We start from the raw sequence: 21,052 nt of genomic DNA, 5'->3' as shown, positions 1-21,052 counted from the left end.
AAAATTACAATCAAATCAGCATCGCCACAGTTCCTGGGCAGGGGATGACAGTCTACTGTCCTGTTATCCAATCATTGACCTCTATGACCCATCCTGCCACAAGTGTCCCATCTCCCCAATCCATAACTCAGAAATTCTTCTACCTGACCCTTAACCTCCCCTGCTACCCAGCTCCCTCTGGGCTTTGCGCTCCTACTGCTGATCACTCCAGTCCTTTCTGCCTTCCCAGGTGGCATCAAATAATCTTAGGGTCATAGATTTAGAGCTGGAAGGGACCTCAGAGGTCATGAAGTCCAACCCCCATATTTGACAGATGAAGAAATCGAAGCCCAGAGAAATTCAGTGCCTTGTCCAGTTCTAACATACGAGGAGCCTTAGATAATCTCTAAGGTCCCTTCTAATCCTAACACTGTGTTGTATAACATTCTGTGATCTTGTTTTCCTTCCACCTCTAACGTTCTATGTTCTAGGGTTCCTTCTGACAACTACCTTCTATGTTCTATGATCATAGGTACTTTCCAGCTGCATATTCTATAGAATCTAGGGCATATTATGGACTGTTCTTAGATACAGGAAGACCTGAGTTTGACTCCTATCTCAACTTATTACTTGGGTAACCCCAGACAAGTTGCTTAACTACTCTCTGCCTCTGTTTCCTCATTTGTAAAATGGAGAGCCTAATAGTACCTACTTCCCAGGGCTGTGGTGAAAATCAAATGGGCTAATAAATATACAAAGCACTATATAAATGTCAGTTATTATCCATGCTAACAATATTGTATGCCCTTAGGTCCTTTTCGGTTCTAAGATTCTATTTGCTAAAATTCTATTTGCTAAAATTTCTTTCATTTGAAACATTCCTTATTCTGTGATCTAAGGTTAAATATTTTATTTTCTAGTATTCTGTGTTCTAAAGGACATGAACATTTTATCTATCTTACTACATGGCATTGGGGGGTTTTTTTGTGGGTTTTTTTGGTGAGGCAATTGGGATTAAGTGACTTGTCCAGGGTCACACAGCTAGTAAGTGTTAAGTGTCTGAGGTCGGATTTGAACTCAGGTCCTTCTGAATCCAGGGCCAGTGCTCTATCCACTGTGACACCTAGCTGCCCAATGGCATTGTTTTTTAAAATAAATTTTATTAACATCTTTTGTTTCTATTATCACCTAAATTTTTCCTTGTATCCCTTCTCCAATCTCTTCCATCTCATAGAATACCATCCTATAGAAATAAGATTTTTTAATTAAAAAAAAATCTATAAATGTCAGTCATTATTATTGCATTTTCACTCCTTTTAGGCTGCTTGGGCAGAAGCTGCCTTCCTGGGCCACCAACCAGGGAGAAGTGAAAAATAATCAAAACCAATGAACATATTAAAAAAAACCCACATCATAGAATAGGCATAATGTTCCCTACCTGTGAACATTTCTACCATGGAGTGGGGGGAGGTGTCTTCTTTTATTTTCTTTTGGGGAGCTGAGCTTGTTCTTTGTAATTTCTCTATATTTGTTTCTTATTGTTCTTTTTATTTACATCACTGGCTTTCCATTGTAGTTGTCATTGTGCATTTTGTTTTCTTGGTCCTGCTTGCTTCACTCTGTATTAGTTGAAATAAATCTCCCCTTGATTCTCTATAATCATTATAGTCATTGTTTCTTAGAACACAGTAATATTCCATTCATGGACCACAATTTGTTTAATCATTCCCCCAAATGTTAGTAGGTATCGATTTTGTTTCTGGTTCTTTGTTACCACAAAAATTTTTGCTATAAATATGTAGTGTATATGGACTTTTTTTAAATCAATGACTTCCTTGGAGGAATATGCCAAATACCAGAATATTTGGGTCAAAAGTATGGACTCTTTAGTCTTCTAAATAGCATTCTATGCTCTAAGGCAAGAATTGTTAACCCGAGATCCCTGAATTTATTTTTAAAAATTAATAATTTAGTTACAATTAAAAACTGTAATAAAATATGTTTCCTTTGTGAGCCTACTATGTATTCTATTTTATGCATTTACAAAAGCAACAACATTATTCAGAGATAGGGATCAGAGGTTTCACCAGAGACTGTCCAAGGGGTCCCTGATACGGAAAGGTTTAAAAACCCTACTCTGAAGACCTTCCCAACAATCACATTCTATTTCCCTAAGTTGTTTGCCTAGTTTTCTACCTTCTAAGGTCCCTCCCACTGTTAACATTCTATTGTCTAGGTTGCTACATTAACAATCAAGGCTCCAAGGCCCCTCCCACTGTTAACATTCTATCTTCTCCAAGTTGCTACAGAGCATGCAAAGTGCCAAGGTCCTTGCCAGGCCTGCCATCCCAGAGTTTACGGGAGGTGATGCCTGAGCGTCCTCCCCTCTCTGGCTCGTCTCCTCCGGGTTCGCGGGGAGGGGAGAAGCAGGCAGGGATCCCCGTGAGGACTCCCGCGTAGGAGGAAGCCCGGCCGGCCACACTTCCCATCAGGACCCAAGGACGGCCACACTTCCTGTTGATTCTTCTGGCAGGAGCCCGGGCTGCGGGGGAGGAGCTTGGGATGGGAGGGGTGGCTGCGAGCAGGCTGGCAGGCAGGCCGACAGGGCACCAGGGGTGGGCTCCACTGTCCAGCCGCGGGCACTGAGTGTCTGAGCCCAGGGCCCGCTCCGAGACAGCCCCTGCTGCCGGTGCGCTGGGGAGAGCATCCCAGCCCCCGCCGCCGCGGCCGGACACGGGAGGGCTCCGGGTCCGGCAGCCACAGCTGGGAGCCCTACGTGTCACTGCGAGCAGCTGCGGCGGCGGCTGCGGCGGCCCCCCGGGACCCGGATAGCACCCGGGCAGCAGCCCGAGCGAGCGAGCATCATGCCGGCTGTGGACAAGCTCCTGCTAGAGGAGGCGCTGCAGGACAGCCCCCAGGTACTGAGTGGAGGGACCCCCCCCCCTCCCGCTCCCCGCCGTCCTCCCTCTCACCGCCCCCTCCCTCCTCATCCTCCCTCTCACTGCTCTCTCTGTCCTACTTACTGACCCCCCCTCCCTCCTCCTCAGTGCCGCCTCCCTCCTCCCTCTCACTGCTCCCTCTGTCCTACTTACTGACCCCCCTCCCTCCTCCTCACCGCCCCCTCCGTCCTCCCTCTCATTGCCCTTTTTGTCTTACGTACTCACCCCCCTCCATCCTCCCTCATTGCCCCTCAGTCTTCCCTCTCACTGCCCCTTCCCTCCTCCTTACTGCTCCTCCCTCACTCCCCTCTCCGTCCTTCTTACTCTCCCTCCCTCCTTCCCTCTCATTGCTCCCTCCCTCCTTCTTATTCCCCCTCCTTCCCTCCATCTCATTTCCCTCTAACCTTCTCACTGACCATCCTTCTCTTCTTCTTGCCCCCTCCCTCCTTTTCACTGCCCCCTCCCTCCTTCTCATTGGCCCCTTCCTCTCTTCCATAGACCCCTCCCTCGCTCTTATTGGGCCTTCCGTCCTTCTTACTGCCCATGCCTCCTCTTCCTATCATGGCCCCCTCCCTCCTCCTTGCTGCTCTTCCCTCCCTCTGTTTCCCCCTCCCTCTTTCCTAATGCTTCTCCCTCTTGCTGCTCCCTTTCACTCCCCCCTCCTTTCCTCTCTGGCTCCTTTCATCTTTCCTATAGGGGCTGGGGAGACAAAACTGGGATCTTTGAGGGTCCAGGGTCACCTAGTCTGCGGTTCTTGAACTGAAAAGGATCCTTGGAGATGATCTAGTCCAACCTATTCATTTTACAGATGGGGAAACTGAGGCCCATATAGGTCAAGTGACTTGTCTAAAGTCACACAGGTTGTAAGGCACACAGCCAGAATTCAAACCGAGGACCTCTAGCTGCAAATCCTCTTTCCATTACACGACATTCATCCCACCCCCTCTAGGGCAGTCTCTCTCAGGGTCAAGAGTTTTTTCTGCCCAACAGAAACCACTGGATGGCTCATTTGGGACACAGGAGGGGAGCAGAAATAGATGCCAGCCTTGACCTTGCCTTGGGCTGAATGGTCTTGGTGCTGAGAGTCAAGCGCCCTCTTACCCTAATCACAGGAAGAAATTGTTTGCAAAAGCAAAGTTTAAAGAGAGGATTAGAGATTTAAAACTTAATGGGGAGGGGCAGCTAGGTGGCACAATGGATAAAACACAGCCCTGGATTCAGGAAGACCTCAGTTCAAATTCGGCCTCAGACACTTGACACTTACTAGCTGTGTGACCCTGGGCAAGTCATTTAGCCCTCATTGCCCCACCAAAAAACAAACAAAACCCCAAAAAACTGAATTCCAGGGGCCTGAGTTCAAATCCTGCCTCCAGGTTTTACAACATGTATGACTTCAGGCTAGTTGCTTAACCTTCCTCTGGCTTCTGTAGCCCCTCCACTCCTGTTCATCTCTAAGAAGAGGGAGTTAGAATAGCTGGTCTTTGATGTCCCTTTTAGCTTTAGGTCTTTCATCCTGGGGCTCAGTTTACTCATCTGTAAAATGAGGGGATTGGGCCAGATGGCTTCTGAGGCCCCTTCCTGCTCTGTCTCTGATCCTGTAATCCTAAATCACATCATTTCTCTGTAACTCAGTTTCCCTTCTCTGTAAAAGGAGAGGGTTGATCCAAGGTCTCTGAGCCTTCTAACATGAGATCTCGTATCCCATGACCCTTTTCCATCCAGGACCAATGGGGCAGGTGGGGAGGAGAAGCTTTGGGATCTGGGCTGGTGGAAGGAACTTTCCAGATGGGAGGCCGGCAGAATATGGATTCTTTTTCTAGCCTTATTCCTGACCTGTCAGCTGGCCTCCCCATCTTTATCAGGAGGGCAGTCGTACTTGTCCCTCCACCTCATATAGTGGGATCTTATTAGCACGTAGGAGATGTTCATCAAAATCTCTCAGCTCCCCAGATTCAGGGTACTTGGTGGAGGCAATAAATTAGCAGCAGAGTAATAATAGTGCTTCATAATTGAACACATCTCTCCCCAGGGTCATTTCCCCTCCTAGTCCATCTGAAGGTTTTCCAACATCATCCAATTAATGATGCTCCTCCCTGGTGCTCAGGACTCCCCAGCATCTTAACTTTTTCCACACTGGCACAAGATTGGCCGGCTTTCCCAGAGCTGGCTTTAGCCAGTCTCTTCCTTTCATATTTGCTCCAGGGCAAATACTGCCTCCCAAGATCACCTGGACTGTCCTCACCTGTCTCTACACCTCCAGCCCATTGGTGCTCACCAAGTCGCTTCAGAGGCTACACTGCTTTGTGGTCAGATTCAATCCCAAACACACTTGAGCCCTTTTCTGTTCTCCTCCCCAGCCAGCTCCCTCCCCAAACAAGATTGTATCCATGTTGTACCAATTCTGTATGGACTCACGTGTGCATAGATTGCCTCTCCCAGTAGAATGTTAACTCTGTGCAAGGAGAGATTGTTTCATTTTCCACACTCGTATTCCCAGTGTCTTGCACATGGCTATTGTTTAGTCATTTTCAGTCATATGTGACTCTTCATGACCATGTTTGGGGCTTTCTTGGCAAAGAAAGGGAGGGGTTTGCCCTTTCCTTCTCCAGTTTTACAGATAAAGAAACTGAGGCAAACAAGGTTAAGTGACTTGGCCAGGGTCACACAGCTGGTCAGTGTCTGAGGCCAGATTTGAACTCAGGAGGATGAATTCTGACTCCAATCCCAACACTCTATCCACTGCACCACTAACTTCCCATGTGCCTAGAACATAGCACAGTGCTTAATAAATGCTTCTGGATCAAATGGCATCAAATACTGCTTTTCAATCAGTCAGTCAGTTAGCATTTATTAAGCACCTCTTATGTCCCTCTGATACTTACTAGCTGTGTGATCCCAAACAGGTTACTTTACTTCTCTGACTTCATGTACTTTCATCTATCCCCCTTGTAATTTGTATGTACCTAATTTTCTACATGCTGTCTTCCCCATTTGACTCTGAGCTGCGTTGTCTTTGCTTCTTCTTTGAACATGCAGTGATTAGTGCAGTGCAAGTCCTTGTAAGAACTTAGTAAGTGATTTTTAGTTGGTTGCTTGATTCTTCATCTTCAAAATGGGCTAGTAATACCCATAGTACCAACTTGTTATGTCAAGTGCTTTATAAACTTTAAAGCATTATGTAAATGTTGGTGGCTATTACTAATATTCTTTTTTTTAAATTTGAGGCAATTGGGGTTAAGTGACTTGCCCAGGGTCACACAGCTAGTTAAGTGTCAAGTGTCTGAGGTCAGATTTGAACTCAGGTCCTCCTGAATCCAGGGCTGGTGCTTTATCCACTGCGCTACCCAGCTGCCCCATATTACTAATATTCTTTGTCATACTGGTGTGTTAGCTCTCAAACCTCAGGATTTTTGTTGGTCATATGGTACAACTGCTTTTGACAAATTTCTACCCACTGGCCTAACAGCATCCCTTTGAGAGAAATCAATCAATCAGTAAATACTCATTAAACACCTACTGTGTGCCACACACTGAAGTCTACTTGCATCTCCAGCACTTAGCACATAGCAAGCATATCATGAATGCTTTATTTGCTCATTCATTCATTCATTCATTCATTCACTATGCCAAATGCTGACGACATAAAGGCAAGAAAAACTCTCTGTAGGGGAAAAACAACATCCAAACATATAGGACAGATTAAAAAAATACAAGCTAGTTTGGGAGAGGAAGTTCTAGCAGCTGCACCTGTTAGGAAACCCTCCCATAGGAAACAATGCTGGGGCTGAATCTTGAAGGAAGTTTGGGATTTCAAGAAGCAGAGATGAGGAAGGAGTGAGTTTCAGCCACCCATAAGAGCCAGTGAAAAGGACACCAACAGAGATGGGGGATGGAAGGTTGCATTCGAGGAATCGAAAGAAGATCAGTTTGCCTGGACCAGAGTGCATGAAGTGGAATGCTGTTTAATCATAACAACAACCCTAATGATTCATTAAAAAATCAAACCACCCCCCTATCTTTGCCAAGAAAACCCCAAAAAGGGTCACGAAGAGTCACACATGACTGAAAATGACTAAACAACAGCCATGTGAAAGGGGCAGCTAAGTGGTGCAGTGGATAAAGCACCAGTCCTGGATTCAGGAGGACCTGAGTTCACATGTGGTCTGACACTTGACACTTACTAGCTGTGTGACCCTGGGCAAGTCATTTAACGCTCATTGCCCCGCAAAACAAAACAAAACAAAAAAATCAAACCAAAATCATATGGGAACAGGAGGAAGTGACTATCATCCCCATCCTCCTGTCTGCTACTGCCCCTACAGAGCATGAGCTTCTGCAATAATATTTATTCCACAACAAAAAGCAGATATAGTCCACAGAACATTAAACATAAAAGACAAAGAGCAGGAAAGAAATGTGTCCTTGGACCCTTTCCATTGGAATTTCATTGAACAAGATGATAAGAATAAGATTATAAAATAAATATCAATTAATTCATATAAATGATCAGTTATCAACCAGGTGGCACAATAGATAGAGCTCTCGGGTCTTCCTGAGTTCAAATCTGGCCTCAGATACTTACTAACTGTGGGACCTTGGGCAAGTGATGTGATCTTGTTTGCCTCAGTTTCCTCATCTATAAAATGAAAATAAATAGCTGAAGTGCCTCTTTCACAATACTGTCGTATGGATCAAGTGACTAAATGTATGTAAAGTGCCTTATAAAACCTTTAATAGCTATGAGTGGCATCTATTATTTTTATGAGCTCTGGTTGTAGGCAATGAGATCAAAGGACTTGCTAGATGACAGTTTATTATCTTTATAACTCACCTGCGGAATGGGCACATTTTTAATGACTACCTTTTATACATACACAAAGTTATGTGTATACACACAAAATATTTACACAATACATACACACAAAAAGTTTTTATACATACATAAAAAAACCTTTTTGCTGGATTTCCTCCAATCAACTCAGCCTGACACCAGTGAAAATTAACTGCATGCTGTATGCCAAGCACTGAGAATACAATGACAAAACAAAACAACCCTAGCCCTCAAGGATCTTATATTCTACCAGGAAGTTATATAACTTGTCCACAGATATCTACTTTGTGTCACTATATGTGTATATGAGTGTGTGCATATATATATATATATAATATATATTATATATTTATACACACACACACACACACACACACAAAGTAATTGCAAGTGATTCCAAAAGGGATTGAGCACTAATAATGAATCAAAACGATTCTCATATAGGAGCAGTTCTATTCGAGCTGCTCCATAAAAGAGGGATTCAGTGAGGAAGAAATACTTCCTTTTCCACTCCCTCTTAATGCTAGTGCCCTCCCTCTGTTGATTATCTCTAATTTATCATGTATTATTGTTGTTAGTCCTTCATTTTTGAAGAGGACCAATGCTATCATAAGCAATGTCTTGACTTGTGCTTGAATTGGATTTAAGTAAGGCAGAGATGGGCTAAATTTGTCATATTTATGGACAACTAGGTGGTGCATTGGATAGAGCCCTGGGCTTAGAGTCAGGAAGACTTGAATTTAAATCTTGCCTGAGACACTTTACTAGCTGTGTGACCCTGGGCAAGTCACTTAACCCCATTTGCCTCAGTTTCCTCATCTGCCAAATGAACTGGAGAAGGAAATGGCAAACCACGCCAGTTCTTTGCCAAGAAAACTCCAAAATGGGGTCATGAAGAGTTGAGTACTACTGAAATGACTGAGTAAATGACTGAGTAATAACATCATCCCCAACACTTAGGATAGTGCCTGGCTCACAGTAGGTACTTAAAATAAATGCTTGTCAACTTGACTTATCAAGTATTAGGGACAAACTAAGCTGAGAAAAAATTTTCTTTATTATGCCCAATATGTAGATGGGTAGACTGAGTTTCCAAGCATGTATGGTTTCCTAGCTAGTAGGTGGCTGGTAGAGTCAGAGGTGGCATGAGATTCTCCACCTGGCTTCAGCCAATAAGCCCCTCCTTCCCCCCCAAAACCATCCTGAGATAATCAAGAGGTTTTTGTTTTGTTTTGAATTTTCAGCTCTGCCACTGTTCAATAGTAGTTCAATGGGCCTTCAAGGATTGCATATTCATGGTATAGAGTAAGGAGCCCCAGATCAGGGGATGTGAGGTCAGATCCTGTCTCTGGGGCATCTTACCCATGTGACCTTGGGAGAGTCCCAGCCTCCCTAAATCTCAGTATCGTCCTCAGCAAAATGAAGACCCTCTGAGGACCTGTCCAGCTCCCCAGATCTGTGGTCCTATGACCTTGTGTAACCAGGATTCTTTTTCCCACTAACTTGGGAATCAGGAGCCCTGGGCTTTCATGCTGACTCTGGCACTGAGGAGCCATGTGACCTTGAGTTAATTTTCCCATCTGCAAAATGGGAATGATGATACCTGCACTACCTATCACCAGGGTAGGTTGTGATAATCACATTAGAGCACATGAAAGAGATCATAAGATCCTAGGTTTTGGAGCTGGGATGGGGTGGGGATGTCACAGGTGGAAAAGACCTTAGAACAAGGAGTATCAGAGCTAGGAGGGAACCTTAGAACATGCAGTATCAGAGCGGGGAGGAAACCTAGAACATAGAATATCAGAGCTAGGAGGGAACCTTAGAACATGGAATGTCAGAGATGGGAAGGAACCTAGAACATGGAATGTCAGAGCTGGGAGGAACCTTAGAACTCAGGATGTCAGAGCTGAGAGTGCCCTTAAGTTCATCTAGTGCAGGGGTACTTACTTAACCTGGGTTACATGGACACTCTCAAGGTCCATGGAGAGATTTCAAGGGGTCTATGAACTTGGAGAGGAAAAAAGAAATGACATCTTTATTTTCATTAGCCTCTAAAGGAAATTGAACAGCTCCTTCAATTATTTAAGAGGAGGTCCATAGATTTTCCCAGATTGCCCATGGAGTCTAAGACATTTTATTTTGTTTTTGTTTTTGTTTTTGTAGGGCAATGAGGGTTAAGTGACTTGCCCAAGGTCACACAGCTAGTGTCAAGTGTCTGAGGCTGGATTTGAACTCAGGTCCTCCTGAATCCAAGGCCAGTGCTTTATCCACTGTGCCACCTAGCCGCCCCCTCTAAGACATTTTATTAAAAAAAAAAAAAAGGTTAAGAATCCCTGATCTGATCCAACCCCTTCAATTTACAGATGAGGAAACTGAGGCCATCCTGGGGTCATAAAGCTAGTTAAGGGCAAAGCCAAGATGAAAACCTAGGTCCCTTTAGTCCAAAACTCAGAACCTGTCCAATGACAGCAGGCATCTAAGGGTGTGTCTTGTGACACTATATAAATATAACCTTTGATTATAGTTGTCCTTAATCATGCTGGTAGTTGTTTTAAGACATTGCTTTGTCTTCCCTAGGGTGGGACCTTATTGTACTTATTTAGGCATGGTTTATAATGAGTGTGAGTATCCCTGCTTTAAAATGGACAGAATCCTTCCCTGTGTGTGTTAATCCCTTCCTGTGTGTGTTTAGGTCACTTCTCATTTCCTTTCCATTCTCTCCTTTCCTGACTTCATTATCTCTCCCCTGGATTACTGCAATGACCTCCTAAATGGTCTTATTGCCTCTGGCCTACGTGGCGCCACCTCTACCCAATCTATCATCCTCCCAACAGCTGCTGAATTTATATTCCTAAAGCATAGGTCTGTGTCACTCCCATGCTCAAAAACTTCCTCTGGCTCCCTATTGTCTCTAGGATCTAATGAGGACCCCTCTATTTTGGCCTTCACAATATGGTTCTAGTTTAGCCAGAGGCTCCAGTCTGCCCAGATAACTAGAGTATTGGACCCTTATTAGTAATGTGACCCTGAGCAGGTTACTTAACTTTTCTGTGCCTCTGTTTCCTTATCTAGAAAATGGGAATACTAATAGCACCTATCTCTCTGACTTGTTGTGAGGACCAAATGAGATAATATTTGCAAAGTGCTTTGCAAGCCTTAAAGTGTCACATAAATGCCAGCTAGTCATAGTAGTTGTACCTTTCAGGGACTCAATGGTCCAGTCAAGGGGCAGATACAATGGATAGATAGCAGGAACTAAAATCAGGAAGACACTCACTAGCTATGTGACCCTGAGCAAGTCACTTCATCCTGTTTGTCTCAGTTTCCTCATCTGTCAAATGAGCTGGAGAAAGAAATGGCAAGCCACTCCAGTATCTTTGCCAAGAAAACCCCAAGTAGGGTCACCAAGAGTCAGAAATGATCAAACAGCAACAAAAATGATCCAGTGAACTGTTTGTCATCCCTCCCACATAAATATTTTCCATCTGAGCTAGGTAGCTCAGTGGGTAGAGGTCTGGGTCTGGAATAAAGAAGACCTGAGTTCAAATCTGACCTCAGACACGTACTAGCTGGGTGACCCTGGGTGGGTCACTCAACTTCTGTTTGCCTTAATCTACTGGAGAAGGGAATAACAAACCACTGTTCGATTCACAGTCTTGTTAGCTCTATGACCTTGGGCCCAGAAGTCACTGTATTCACTTTCCTCCTCGATAAAATGGACATAAGCAAACTCACACCTGATAACCACGCAGGGGTGTTATGAAGAAGATACTTCCCAATCTTAAAACCTTACAGAAATGGGATTTGTTTTTCTAGCTCTAGCACAGCCATATCAGGGATGTAGTTGCCCTTCTGCTCAGTGAAAAAGACCCTAAAAAAAAAACAACTTTGTGTGCTATAATTTGACTTTTTTTTTCCCTCTTTGTATACATTGTTAGGTTTACATAGCCAGTAACCAGGCTGCAGGTGGCTAAGTAACTCTAGGAACATAAAATCTTTTGAATAATGAGTCTGGGAACAGACTGAATGAACGTATATCCAATTGATTCTTCCTGCTTGGCAGCACTGGTTACTGCATGTAATAAACTGAAATTTATGTCAACAATGAAGTTTGACTCCCAGGTGTTGATTTTTTTTTCAGCCATAGCAACTTATAAAGAGGCAGACTTCATGGATCCTTGAAGTCTGGATAGAACTAAATAAGTGCCTTATTTCTACTTCTCACTGTGATATTCATAGGATCATGGAGTTAGAATTAGAAGCAACCTCAGACATACCATTTAATCTAATGCCCTCATTTTACAGATGGAAAAAAAAAACTGAGGCCCAGAGATGGAAGGTAATTTGATCAGGGTCACAGAGCCATGAAGTGTCGGGTCACAGGACCATCAACTGAGGGCTGGAAGGCACTTCAGGGGTTATCTGATGAGGCTAAGACTCAGTGACTTGTTCAAGGTCATATAGGTAATAAGCATCGAAAGTAGAATTTGAACCCAGACCCTTTGAAACCGAAGCAAATGCAGTCCTATGCTGCTCTCATTCATTCAGCTCAGTTCAAATATTTGTTAAAGACTTCTCACATGCCAGGAAGTAGAAATACAAAAAGAAAAGCAAGATGGTTCCTACCCTCAAGGAGTTTACATTTTTCTTGAATTAAACAACATATACATAAATATAGAAAATAAAGAAATGTCTTTACAGAGGAAAAGGAAAAATAAACAAAATCTCTAATTCAGAAAAAAATATGTTAGAGACAAAGGTAGGAAAATATCAATCTCACTCTAATGACTTTAAGTATGAATGGATTAAACAATCCTACAAAATGAAAAAGTGACAGATTTGCTAAGAAAACAAATCCGCAACCTGTTGCCTTTAAGAAACACACCTAAAAAAAAGAAAAAGAAGCACACCTAAAAAGAAAAAAAATGCATAGAATAAAAATGATGAGCTAGTACAAAATTTAATATGCATCAGCTAAACCTAAAAAATCAGAAATTTCAATCAAGCTTTCAGACAATGTGAAAAAGAAATATCAAGAGAGAGCCAATGGTAAGAGCTGAGGAAAATCAAGAAAGACTTAATGTAGGAGCTACCTCCTACCTCACCTCTGTGTCTAAAGGATGCAAAAACACCTGTCTTTACCATTGATTCACCAATAGTGATATGCCTTTTACCCCATTGGCTCTAAGAAAACTACTTCAAAGGAAAGGAATTTAATAGTCCTACTTGGGACACCAATTTTTATATAAAATTAACCTTTGACACAACTCCCTTGTTTTGAAATGATGGGGGACTATCAATATGGATATCAATATGCATCATACCTTTTTAATATCTGGGTTAATTTACTGACTTTTTCCCCCCTTTTTAATTTATTCTTTCTTATAAAGTATGACATTCTGGGAGCATGTCAGGAAAGAGGGAGGTAACATAAACTAACAAATTTAAAATCATTTTTAAAAAAGAATTTTCTATTATCAGAGAATAATTAATTAAATACAGATTTTTAAAAATGAGTATCATTGACCATTAAGTGGAATTACTGATTTTGGAACCAGGAAGATCCAGGCTTGAAACTCACCTCAGAAACTTATCTATATAGTCCTGGGCAAGTATTATAACCTCTCAGCCTCAATTCCCTCATCTGCAAAATGGATATCAAACAGCTCCTACCTCAAGTACTGTTGTGAGTATCTAATGAGATAATATATAGAAAAACTTTGAAAACATTAAGGCACTGCGTAAATGTCAGATTATTATTATTATTTGAAGTTGGACCTTGGCAATAAAAAAGGACAAAGGCATAGTACTTGTTAAATTCCTCACTTTCCATAGAACCTAAATACAACATGTACTTATTTTGTTTACTTCAACAAACACTGATAGTTGGCATAATGTAGTGATCATGATAATAACTGAGTCACATTTATGCTTTAAAGTTTTCGATGTCCCACACTGACGTTATCTTACTTGACTAGATTGTAAGCTCCTTGAAGGCAGGAACTGTTGCTTCACTTTTGTCTTTGTCTCCCCAGTATCTGTCACATACAAAGCCTTTAGACAAGTTGAGCCTCCCAGAAGCCTTTTGAGGTAATATATAGGCCTTATTATCCCTATGTTACAAAAGGGGAAACTGAGTCTTAGAGAAGTTAAGTGACTTTCTGGGTAGGATCACACAGCCATTAAATGTCAGAGGCAGGATTTAAACCTAGGACTTTCTGATGCCAAATCCAGCCCTGTCTCCATTATGCTACACTGCATATTGGTGTACATTAAGCATTTTGCAAACCCTAACTTCCTATATAAATGCTAGCTGTTATTACCATCATTCTAATTTTTTTCTTTCTTTCTGAATCACAGCTATTAATATTGTGCAACCATACAATTGTATGCCCTTCCTGAAATAATGAAATAGGTCAGAGGCTGATTCATGAGGGAACACCCAGGCGTTTCTTAGTAGGTTAGAGAGAGGGTAATACTGAGTTATGTCTGGATTCCAAGTTGAGTTTTCTTTTTCTTCCACTGAAATAATGTATATTCATTTTAATACTATTATTATTAATAATACTGATATTAATATTATTTAATACTATTATTAATATTATATTATTATATATTTGATTTCACATCACCTTCATTTCTTAATAGATTTCACTCCCTGTCCCACCCAGGGAGCCATCTCTTATAACAAAGAATAATAAAGATAAACAAGGGAAGAGAAGCATTTTAGAAAACAAACAAGCACAGCAAAGAAGCCCAATAGTATATGCACCATTCTGCATCTATAGCCCCCCATCTTTTCAAAGAAGGGAAAAAGGCACATTATCATATCTTTTCTTCAGGGGCAAGCCTGGATCCTATTTCTGTTTTTGTCATTTTCATATTGTTGCTATCACTCTGTGTATTGTTTACTGCTTACTTCACTTTGCATTAGTTCACGTAAGTCTTCCCATGCCTCCCTAAAATACTGCATTTAAAAGACATCCTGGAAGGGTTTAAATTTTTTTTTTTTTTTTTGCCCTTTATCAAAATATAGGCTCAGTCCCTCCCTCTATATGTGTAGTTTTTATATCACCACTCTCTGTTCCCCAGACAATTTTCCCTTGCTGCAAACCTGGTGTGTTTCTGCATTCTTGTGGAGTCTGGGGGGACCTGTGCCCCACAGTGTGGTGCTCATTCTCACCACCACCCATCTTTCTGTCTCCCTTAACACACTCTCTTATTCCTCCAGACAGGGGATGGGTCAGGATTCAGTGTGGGTGAGGATGGAAGTTAGAACTGGGATAAACAATTCTGAAGATAAGGCACAGCCTATGTCAGAGTAGAAAGAGTAGGGTCAGTTCTCCATTCTGGCTCTGGATGGTAGGACAACACCAGCCCAGCATTAGAGGGGGGTGGGGATACCCCTGAAGAATCCTAGCTGCATGCTAACTCAGGTGAAGGCTCCTCCAGGAAGTTTGCCCTGAACCCTGTAGCTACTCGTGCTTCCCTGCCTTCCCCCAAGTTAGCTTGAATGTTTTCAGTATGTGCTTACATTTGTACAGCTTGTCTCTTCCTATAGAACAGAATCTCCTTTAAGGCAGGAGCAGTTTCACTTTTGTCTTTGTATGCCTAGTGTCTAGAACAGCATCAGGCACATTTTTGTTGTTCCTTTAGTTTCAGTCATGTCTGACTCTGTGACCCATTTGGGGTTTTCTTGGCAAAGACACTAGAGTGGTTTGCCATTTCCTTCTCTAGTTCATTTGTCAGATGAGGAAACTGAGGCAAACAGGGGGAGGTGACTTGCCCAGGTAAGTGTCCGAGGCTGGATTTGTACTCAGGTCTTCCTGACATCAGGCCCAGCGGTCTATCCATTGTGCCATCTAGCTGCATACAGGAGGCACTAAATAAATGCTTGTTAATAGAGATGCCACTCCCATCTCAAATTCATGATCTACATCCTTTATTAATGTTCTCTCCCCTTTGACATTACTTTGTACTGATGTCCCTGAGAACGTGTTATACCCTCTTAGTAGAATCTAAGCTCCCAGAAGGCAGGGCCTTATTCATTTTTGTCTTTGTATCACCAATGCTTTGCATAGTTCCTGGTACATAGTAGTTGACTAATAAATGTTTGTTGATATATGTATATATGTACTGTATATGTATATACATATATAAATATATATATGTGCACATACACATACACATTTGTCTTCTCCAGAAGAATCCAAATACTCCAGGTTATTATGTTTCTGTCTTTGTATCACAAGTGCTTTGAATGGTTCTTGGCACAAAGTAGATACAGAATAACTGTTTTGAATTGAATTGGACTGAGATCCATGCTATAATGTCCATCCGAATCCTGAGGTGGGGAATAAGTCAAACTCATTTAGGTGGGGTTTTTTTCCCCTAGTTTATTTTTTAGGTTTTTAAAAAAATTTTTTCTAGATTTTGATTTCTTGGGGAGGGGTGGCCATAGGCCAGCCAGTTAAGGTCCATGTCTTGACTGACACCAGGTGAAGGAGAGAATTCCTTGTACTGAAGTCAGGGAGCAGGTATGCAGGACAGGGTAAGCCATCAGTTTCAGGTCTTCCCAATAAAGGCGCAATTATTGCAGCTTTCTTTTTTTTTCTCCACATTACCCTTGCCCTGTCCTGGCATGACAATGGGGCCGTCATTAAGTCACAATTAGCTGCCTACCATTCCGCCCTAAAAGAAAGTTTCCTAGCTGTGTGACCCTGGGTAAGTCACTTAACCTCAATTGCCTCACAAAAAAATAGATAGATAGCTAAAAAATAAAAATAAAAGAAAGTTTCCAGGTCAAATGTCAGCCACAGAGGAGAGTGTGTCTCTGAAACAACTTGCTAATAGTAATAGTTGATCCATCATTAATAGTAGATCCATGATCAATAGTTGATCCATCATCTTCATCTTGCCTCCTAGCTGAAGGCCAGCGTTCAAGGCTCTCTACCCATTAGTACCACTATTCTAACCTTCTCTCATATTATTTTCTTCTGAGAGCTCTCTCCCATAGAAACTCAACAATTCTCAGATCAAATTGCCAAATGTGCCCTCTGCTCTCCTGCCTCCAACCCCCTTTGCTTTCACTCTTTTCCTCCCTCCCTCCCTCCCTCCCTCCCTTCCTTCCCTCCTTCCTTTGAATTCCTACCCATATTTTAAATTGCAGTAGCAACTGACCTGTGATCTCATTGGTATAGAGAACTCTCTGTTGAGTATATATGCAGATGTGTGCCTTCTCTGCAAAAATAGGCTTTCAGAGTTACCTGGGACCCAGACAGGTTACTTGACCAAGGTCATGCAACTGGTATATGTCAAAAGCTGGACTTGAACCAGGCCTTCCTGACTCCAGGGCTAGCTCTTTATATACTATGCCACGCCGATTTTTTTTCATGTCTATCTTAAATTCTGCCTCTTCCATGAAACTTTTCCAGATCCCCTTGGTCAGTAATGATTAGACCCTTCAGCTGCACATTGACCTTTGTCCTTTATATCTCTAATTTCTCCATATAGTTACTATATGTTATACAGGAATGAACAATAAAGCATTTATGTGCCAGGCAGTGGAGTAGGAACTGGAGGTATAGAAATGAGATAGAGTAACACAGTTCCTACCCTCAGGGAGTTTGAATTCTAATCTGAGGAGTAAATATCTAGCTATCTAGCTATCTAATCTATATCCATCTATCCACTCACCCACCCACCCATCCATCCATCTGTCCATCCATCATCTCTCTATCCATCTATCTCTCTAGATCTATCTAAATCTATCTCTCTAGGTTTATCTCTAGATCTATCTATATATCTATAGTTATATATTTATGTATGTATGTATATGCGAATGGTGGCCAGGGCAGGGAGTTGGGGTTTAGGAAGTCGTGAGGTTGGTAAATTAAGTCAGAGTGCATCTACTCTTGATTTGATTTTTTTCCCACAGCAAGAATTAGGGTTCAGGGTTAGAACTTGTATTTAGCATCATGTCTATAGTACCCAAACTAAGTCATGGTCTGGGGTCAGTTAGATAGAGTAAGCTAGATGTCACATGTTGGCACAGCTCAGACTTGGAGAGAATGAAATCTGAGTTGATTAAGGCAGCATGGATATAATGGCGACTTGGAGATATGACTTCAAATCCAATGTTACACACTCATACAGGCTAGGTGACACTGAGCAGGTGACTTAACTTCTCTTTGCCTCAGTTTCTCCAGCTCTAAAATGACAGGGTGTGGTCCTTTCCACCTCAGAATCCATGATATCATAATCCTGCAGGAAATGAGGCATACTATTAGGATGGTCCTATTCCAGATGAGATGGGGGGAGCAGCAGCATGGCATATAGCAAGATGGTGAGTGGCTCTTGGTGTTTTGCCCACCTTCTAGACTGCAAGCTTCATATGGTCAGGGACCATGTCTTTTTTCCATTCAACAAAATATTTTAAAATTTAATTTAATTGTTTTCAATGAACAAAAATATTTTCTCCTCCTCCCATTTCTGCTCCAAGACAGTTAAAGTCAAAGGTTAAATTGTTCCTGTCCTCAAGGAGTTTACTCTCTACTGGGAGGATGAAACTTGTGGTATATGTCTTGAGACCAGTAGGTGGTACAATGCATAGAATATTGGGTCTGGAGTAAGGAAGATCTGAGTTCAAATCCAGATTCATACCCTTAATAACTGTGTGACCCTGGGCAAGTCACTTAACTTTGCCACAGTTTCCTTAACTGCAAAATAGGGATAAAAGCAACACCTACCTCACAGGACTGTTGTAAGAATGGAATGAGATAATATTTGTGAAGCATCTAGCATGGTGCCCAGCACATGGTAGGTGCCATATAAGTACTGATTCCCTTCCTCCCCATGATAAATTCGAATCTTCCTCAGTAGCTAGCATAATATTCTGTATATAGTAGGTGCTTAGTGGAGATTTGATGAACAAATGAATGAATGATAATCACAGAAATTTACTTAGTTAAATTTCTCATTCTTTTATCTAGTTAACAGGCAAGTATTAAGTTTACAAAACAGCTAGTAAACTTGTTTTTGTTTTTTTGTGAGGCAATTGGCATTAAGTGACTTGCCCAGGGTCACACAGCTAGTAAGTCTCAAGTGTCTGAGGCCGGATTTGAACTCAGGTCTTCCTGAATCCAGGGCCAGTGCTCTCTATCCACTGCACCACCTAGCTGCCCTTGTAAACTTTTTTTTAAAAAACTTGGGGGGGGGGGGCAATGAGGGTTAGGTGACTTGCCCAAGGTCGTACAGCTAGTACGTGTCAAGTATCTGAGGCCGGATTTGAACTCAGGTCCTCCTGAATCCAGGGCTTGCGCTTTATCCACTGAGCCACCTAGCTGCCCCCTAGTAAACTCTTTTAAAATTACTTTGAAAAGTAATGAGACAATTTCCTCATTACGAGCAATTGGGCTCTTGTCCATTTGGATATCTCTGGTGCCTTTTCCATGTCCATTTAAAAAAAAAAATTTCATAGGTTTTAAAAAAATTTTGCTTCAGCTAAATTGACCCCTTGCCTCTCCCAGAAAGCCATTCTATATAGTAATGAATTTTTTTAAAGAAAAAGATGAAAAGCAATCAGTAAAATACATTTTCTTTAAAAAATGCCAGTATATGCCCTGTTCCAACCCACGGACCTCTCAGCTCTGCAAAGGAGTGGGGTGGGGGTGTTTTATAGTTTTTTGGGACCACCTTTGTTCTTTGTGATTATGCAGCTTTCCCTTTTAATTTTCTTATGAATGGGTCTGATTTATTCTGGTCAAGTTTGAAAATTAAGCCCATGAAAGGTGGGCCAAAAAATCAATGGAAAAAAGTAAGGGGCAGCTTTTGGTTCAATTTTAGGAAAGCTGTCATTTAGACTGTGGACTTCCTAGGAGACAGTGGGCTCCCCCTCTCCACAGGTGTTTTGGCCAAGGCTGGATGAGCCCTCAGAGGGGAGGTCATCCAAAGGATTCTTGTGCAAGTACAGGTTGGATGGGGTGGCCTGGGAGGCTCCACCCATTGCTGAAGTCTTGTGAATCTTGGAAGAGGCCAGTGATGGCAGACTCCCAGCCAGATGGCGGGCTTATGGGATGATTACACACGGCAGGCAATGAGGCCCTGATTATCCGCCCCAGGTACCCAGATAGAACCGATAATGAGCTTTTTATTTGGACTGGCAGGTGGCATTCTCCTTGTCACACCAGGTTGATTGCAGGGACCGTCCTGGGGCTTAGATAAGGGATCAAGTAAGGTCAGCCAGCAGGCCTCTCCTGATTTTAATCCCCTTAAAATGTGATTTTCTTCTGGTCCTGACAGCTGATGCTCATCTCTCACTGCCTCTTCCCATGCTCCTTATCCTGGAGATTAAACAGCGAACTCTAAATCAAGGGCCCCTGGAATTTGTTCCCACTCATGTCAGGAACAAAAAGATCAAGAGAAGATTCAAGGAGCGACAGATGATACCCAGCAGGCCCTGCGTCTGCTTGTGATGCCAGTGTGTGTTTTCCAAAGTGATGCTAAAAGGACATGTCCAAAATATTGTGACTTCTCAGGGCAGCAGAGCACAGTGAAAAGTGACAAGGGCCTGGGATTTTGTTTCAGAGGACATGGGTTTGAATCCCAGTTTTTGGACTCTCTCTGACCCACAATTTCCTTTTCTGTAAAATGATGAGGTTGTATGTCACATTGCTTGCTTTCTCAATGAGAGGGGAGGAAAGAGAGAGAGAGAGAATTTGGACTTCAAAGTTTTAAGAAACAAATGTTAAAAATTGTTCTTCATGCAATTGGGGGGTGGAATATTTTTAAAAAACTAAAAAATAAAATGATGTTGGACCTCAAGGCCATGAATCCTAGGGATTAAAACCTATAACTAAAAATCATCCTCTTTTTTCTCTTTTCTTCCAGACTCGTTCCTTACTGAGTGTCTTTGAAGAAGATGCAGGAACCCTCACAGACTATACAAACCAGTTGCTTCAGGCCATGCAGCGAGTTTATGGAGCCCAGGTATGATGGTCTTGCATTTCAGATAACCAGGTTTGAGCCAATGCATTCTTGTTCCCTCCTTCCCAACGAATTTTGGGGCATCTTCCAGAAGCTCACCTAAAACTAACATTTTATAGAAGGAAATGGGGGCAGCTAGGTGGCGCAGTGGATAGAGCACTGGCCCTGGATTCAGGGGGACCTGAGTTCAAATCTGGCCTCAGACACTTGACAATTACTTGTTGTGTGACCTTGGGCAAGTCATTTAACCAAACCTATACACCCCTCAAAAAAAAGAAAAATAAAGAAAGCAAAAAAAAAAATCATTTCAGTCTGC

The 21,052-nt window shown here is 42.3% G+C and overlaps 1 protein-coding gene across 1 annotated transcript in view; it reads left to right on the top strand.

Annotated features, from left to right (window-relative positions):
• The first annotated feature begins 2,700 nt into the window (after positions 1-2,700).
• Positions 2,701-21,052, top strand: part of APPL2 (adaptor protein, phosphotyrosine interacting with PH domain and leucine zipper 2) — an 80,647-nt gene continuing 62,295 nt past the window's right edge. Inside the window, 2 exon segments of the mRNA XM_043965690.1 lie at positions 2,701-2,897; positions 20,641-20,739. Of these exon segments, the coding sequence (XP_043821625.1) occupies positions 2,844-2,897; positions 20,641-20,739 (153 nt within the window). The 5' untranslated portion in view covers positions 2,701-2,843.

This window comes from Dromiciops gliroides, chromosome 5 (genome assembly GCF_019393635.1).
Source record: "Dromiciops gliroides isolate mDroGli1 chromosome 5, mDroGli1.pri, whole genome shotgun sequence".
Lineage (NCBI taxonomy): Eukaryota > Metazoa > Chordata > Mammalia > Microbiotheria > Microbiotheriidae > Dromiciops > Dromiciops gliroides.
The sequence above is the reverse complement of the archived record's forward strand: the minus strand, read 5'-3'. Positions and strand labels throughout refer to the sequence as shown.